The 5,927-nt window shown below is 35.3% G+C and overlaps 1 protein-coding gene across 1 annotated transcript in view; it reads left to right on the top strand.

Moving 5' to 3' along the window:
• LOC105448738 (fatty acid synthase-like) overlaps window positions 1–5,927 on the top strand; it is a 23,312-nt gene that overhangs the window by 3,229 nt on the left and 14,156 nt on the right. The window contains exons 6-10 of the mRNA XM_011687480.1: window positions 2,605–2,915; window positions 2,991–3,407; window positions 3,508–4,532; window positions 5,406–5,650; window positions 5,732–5,918. Of these exons, the coding sequence (XP_011685782.1) occupies window positions 2,605–2,915; window positions 2,991–3,407; window positions 3,508–4,532; window positions 5,406–5,650; window positions 5,732–5,918 (2,185 nt within the window). The remainder of the gene's footprint in view (window positions 1–2,604; window positions 2,916–2,990; window positions 3,408–3,507; window positions 4,533–5,405; window positions 5,651–5,731; window positions 5,919–5,927) is intronic.

Genomic DNA, 5,927 nt, shown 5'->3' with positions numbered 1-5,927 from the left:
GAATTATTCCACGGCAATCCCAAAAACTGTCGCCATCACTTTTCCTGCAGAGAGAACGACCTTTGTCTTCTTCGAAGTTGGTTCCCCCACCGCACACCACTGCTTTGACTGTTGTTTGGTCTCAGGCGTATGGTGGTGTACCCAGGTTTCATCGACGGTTATTATTCGCCGCAAAAATTCCGCTGGATTTTTTTGATACAGGCTAAGACACTCGCGCGACATGTCCATCCGTATGCGCTTTTGGTCGATCGTCAACAAGCGCGGCACCCAGCGCGCGGATAATTTTCTCATATCCAATTCTTAATGTAAAATCTCTGTAAAATCACCCACCCTACTTGCACCCGTTCAGATGATATCCCACAAGCCTCAGCAATATCCTTAACAGTCAATCGACGATCTTCCATCACAGTTTGATGCAAAATCGATCATTTCGTCAGTTGTAGCGATTTTCGGGCGCCAGAAACGTTTCTCGTTTAAAATGCTCGTACGACCACGTTTGTACTCGGCCACACAATTTGACCGTTGTAAATGAAGGAGAGGCTTCACCGTATACCGAGTCTAACTCATCTTTTATAGCCTGCGTCTTTTTCCCTTTCAAATGAAGGAATTTTATCACTGCACGATACTCGATTTCCTCCATTGTCAGCCGACAGACAATGTCAGCTGACAACTTTGGAGAGTTGCCTTAGACAGTGATCAGAATGACTTCAAATTTTTACGGTTTACATATGTCAAAGCTATCTATCGGACGGCGAAAGAAATTTTCTTCTACAGTTACTTATGTTGATAAGGTCGGAAACTTTTCAAATGACCCTCGTATTTTAACCATAATTATTTATAAATTCATACTCACATGTACACACACACACACACGCACACACACACACACACACACACACACACACACACACACACACACACACTCACACTCATGCACGCACACAACCTTACCTTTTAAACATTTGTCGACTTTTGTAGCTTCTCAAAAAAGATGGATGAATTCCCATTTCGATGTGATTTCCACGTAATGAGTGTTTATTTTAATAAATTTTCGATAGTTTTAATGCAAACGTCACAAGTTATCACTGACTGACACACATCAAATAAATAATTAGTTAATTCTTTTTTTTACAAATCGTGTTACTTCAATATTTTACACTCGATTCACATACAATCTATTCACTTGGAGAAATCACAAGAAATCTAGTAATGTATCTACTAATTAATATTTGCTACGTATTTTACAATCACTGTTGATTAATTATCTGTCCACTGAAAAATCACACGAAGAAAGAAACATGGCGATTTATGAACACACAACTCGTTCATTCAACGATAACAAGCAGTTGACTAATTTTAATATCGAATTTATTACTTATTATCAATTCGTATCGATTAATTATTTGTCGACTGAAAAATCACTTGAAGAAAGAAACACGCGCAATTTACTATCACACAACGATTTACTGACACACGAAGTGTTCACTCGACAATAGCAAGCAGTTGACTTTAATACCAAATTTGTCGACTGAAAATTCACTCGAGGAAAGAAACACGGGCACTATTTACTAACATACGACGATTTGACACATGAGGCGTTCACTCGACGATAGCAAGCAGTCGACTGATTTTATTGGTTATGTTCGGCAGCGCTGTCGAAACGCGAACATGTGATTAATTGAAATCAGTCGACTGCTTGCTATTGCCGAGTGAACGCCTTATGTGTCAAATCGTCGTATGTTAGTAAATAGTGCCCGTGTTTCTTTCCTCGAGTGAATTTTTAGTCGACGAATAATTAATCAACACAGATTAATAATAATTAAGTAATAAATTCGATATTAAAATCAGTCGACTGTTTGCTATTGTCGAGTGATCGGGTTGTGTGTTAATAAATCGCCGTGTGTTTCTTTCTTCGTGTAATTTTTCAGTGGACGGATAATTAATCGACAGTGATTGTAAAGTACATAACGAATATTAATTAGTAGATACATTAGTAGATTTCTCGTGATTTTTTCAAGTGGATTTGTATGTGATCGAGTGTGAAATGTTGAAGTGACACGGTTTGTAAAAAAAAAGAATTAACTAATTATTTATTTGATTTATGTCAGTGATAACTTGTGACGTTTGTATTAAAACTATCGAAAATTTATTGAAATAAACACTCATATGTGGAAATCACATCAAAATGGAAATTCATCCATCTTTTTCAAGAAGCTACAGAGGTGGACATATTTGTGTGTGTGCGTGCGTGCGTGCGTGCGTGCGTGCGTGCGTGCGTGCGTGCGTGCGTAAAAAAGAGAGAGGGAAAATATAAACGCATATTTATACGCGCCTGTAGTCACTTGATCGTCGCGAGGGTGCCACGTACTGCCTGCCGTCGGACAGTAAGTCGCGCCGCCCCTGCTTTCCTTCCGTACGCGGACCGTAATTCGCTATCTATTTCTCGTTATAATTCGAAAACTAAGCTTCGGACAAAATTTTTGTAAAGAAAAAATCGTCTTAGAATTGAGTCAAGAATACATTACTTGCTTTAGAATACTTTACAAAGACACCGGGGTTGTTCTGAATCACCCTGTGTATGTCATACTTTTGATTTCACATTAGATGGAATCATTCCGAAGATTGGTTTGTACCGAATTTTGAAGATTGGTTTGTACCGGTTACGACATCCAGAGAAAGATCAGTTGAAATCTTAGTAGATAATGAAGAGTACAAGTATATTAGCGGTCATGTAATTGATGGAAGAAATTTGCTACCCGCGACTGGTTATCTCGCACTCGTCTGGCAAACTATCGGCATGATAAAAGAACGAATGTATACAACAATACCTATAGTATTTCAAGATGTAAACTTTATTCGCGCTACTCAATTATTTAAAAATAAGGTTGTAAAATTGACAATTTCGATTCAGAAAGGTATTGATGGAATAAGCAATTCTAAAGTGACATGATCATAAGAATACGCATAATAAAAAATAATAAATATTACAGGTGGTAAGTTTGAAATAACTGAAGGAGACAGTGTTGTTGTGACAGGTATAGTGCACGAGACACCGAATTTAGAACTAGAAATGACCCCGACAGATCTATTACCGGAGAACAATGATGAAGAAGAACATATGACCGCACGAGATATCTACAAGGAGTTGAAACTGCGCGGGTACCAGTATAGCGACTTGTTTCGTGGATTACAGAGTGCATCTATTTCAGGAAGAAAAGGACATATTATTTGGAAAAACAATTGGGCAACATTTATAGATAATATGTTACAGATGCATATTTTCGGTTATGATACTAGGAATTTATACGTTCCTACAAATATTCAGAAATTGGCGATCAATCCTGAGCTTCATGCAATGAAGTTACAAGACGCTGACGACTTAGAAGCTACGATAAACAATGATAAACGTAAATATGCCTCAATTACTTTGAATTGTTTTGTTTTAATTCATAAATATTGTATAAAAGAATCTCTATAACGCGTATTATTTGAATTGTATTATTACAGAATTACCAATACGAGTATACAAAGAGCTCGATACAATTATAGCTGGCGGAATAGAGATTCGAGGAATTAAAGCTTCTCAGATCAATCGCCGAAAATTAGCCCAGGATGCAGTTATCGAGGAACACATATTTATAGCTCACTATGATCGTGCTGAGATTTCTTTAAATGAAGCAATTCGAATATCGGCGCAACTCGTACTGGAAGATCATCAAATCATCAAAGTAAAAGCCATCGAGCTGGTGGAAGATGATGATGATATTTCATTAGAATATCTCTCATCTTCATTGCTTATTGAAGCATTTAATGACATGCCATTGATACAAACGAATATTACTCTATTAACATCGCCGAATCGATTTAATTCATCAGATTTACAAATACCACAAAACATTTCAATCGCAGATTTAAACAAAGCGTATAAAGATGACAATGTTTTAATAGTTGCCGGGTTTAATCTTTTGACCAAACGACAAACCTCATTAGAGCGACTTATGCCGTTTTTGAAAGAAGGTGGCTATTTACTGACGCGTGAGAAATGCGATGTAACTGACTATACAAAATATTTGCAGCAATACGAATTAAATGTCATTCTTGAGAAGCGTACGGATAAAGAAACTATTGTGCTATTAAAGAGAAAAGTTTTGATAGAAAAAAGAATTGTTGTTTATATAAATAATAATAACTTTAATTGGCTCGAGGATCTAAAGTCGCTTGTGAGTGATGAGAATAAACTCGAAAAGAACAGTAGAATTATAATTGTTGGAGAGAAAGACCTTGAATGCGGTTTGCTGGGTTTCATGAATTGCTTGAGAAAGGAACCAGGCGGAGAATTTGTTAGGAGTATGTTTATTCAAGATAAGGAGGCTCCTAAATTTTCTTTACAAAATTCCTTCTATTTAGAGCAGCTGCAAAAAGATATGACCGTTAATGTATTGCGACCTAATGAGACCTGGGGATCGTATAGGCATTTAAGATTACCACAACTGGAAACTAAACCTGTGCCTACCGCTCATGTCTACCAAAGGGTATACAAATGTTTTCAAATATATCGATAATCTATTAATGTGTAATACATAATATTATGTATTTTGTAACAACTGAGATGGGAAAATGTTAACACGATCAAGCGGATCTTAGACTTTCAATAATATTTTAATAATACATGTTTTATAATTTTCAGTTCAAGCAAACTGCGTGTCAAATATTCGTCGATTTTAAAGCAACTCTAAATTGAATTCAAAGTACCTAATATATCACAATTAAATTGATGAAATCAGAAGATCCCAAGTACAAACCCTAACTGAAATAATATTTTTCGCAATAATTTCTTTCTTCTAGTGTTCTAAGATGCTTATTCGCATCGGATTATTATAATAGAAGATCTATTATATGATTTCACTATTCCAGCTTTAGCTAGTGATTGCATTGCAAGTTTGATATTAATTCAGGACTCTGTTTAAATGGCTGATTAGAAATATTATTAGGCACCAAGATTCAGCCTCAACCTCAGAAGGTGCTCTCAAATTTATTTATAACATTTGTTTAGGCGATCTATTTTAAATAATTATTATTTATAAATTGATAAAGTAATTTATTAATTTGATAAACATCTTAGAATAATATTTTTCGCAATAAATTATTTTACAAGATTTAAAAGGTGCTTATTAGCATCGAATTATTAAACTATGTATTTATATTTTGTCAATTTAATTATGATATATATTACGTATTCTGAATTCAGTTTACAACTGTATTATAAGACCAATAAATATTTGGTGCGGAGATTGCTTGCTATATTTTGAGTTTTAAATTTTGTAATGATCATAATTTCTTAAAAAATTTTGCTTTGCACGGTGTCATGTATCATCATAAAAAATTGCTGTTTTTTTTTTTAATAGATTCGCGGTGATCTAAGCACATTCTGTTGGATAGAAAATAATCGGTCTGTTGAGTTTCGCCGTGAAAATTTAGTGTATGTGATTTATTCATCACTCAATTTCAGAGATGTAATGATTACGACTGGAAAATTAGTACTTAATCATACGATTTCGCTAGGGCGGTTGTTTCAATATATGCCCTTGGGACTGGAATACGTAGGATTCGATATCAACGGCCAACGTGTAATGGGACTTAATGACACTGAGTAAACAAATGTTCCAAAAATAAGTTGTGTAATATCACAGAATGGACTCTAAATTAAAATTTTTCTTTTGTACGTTTCTAGTTGTATAGCGAACGTTGTTGTAAAAGATAAATACTTCCAGTGGAAAATACCTGATGCATGGACATTCGAAGAGGCGGCGACAGTTCCATGCGTTTACAGCACGGTTTATCTTGCTCTATATATTTATGGAAAAATGAAGAAAGGCGATAAAATACTTATACATTCAGGTACTGGCGGCATTGGACAAGCAGCTATT

This window comes from Wasmannia auropunctata, unplaced genomic scaffold (assembly GCF_000956235.1).
Source record: "Wasmannia auropunctata unplaced genomic scaffold, wasmannia.A_1.0 LD336083.1, whole genome shotgun sequence".
NCBI lineage: Eukaryota > Metazoa > Arthropoda > Insecta > Hymenoptera > Formicidae > Wasmannia > Wasmannia auropunctata.
This window is presented reverse-complemented; position numbering and strand designations above follow the sequence as displayed.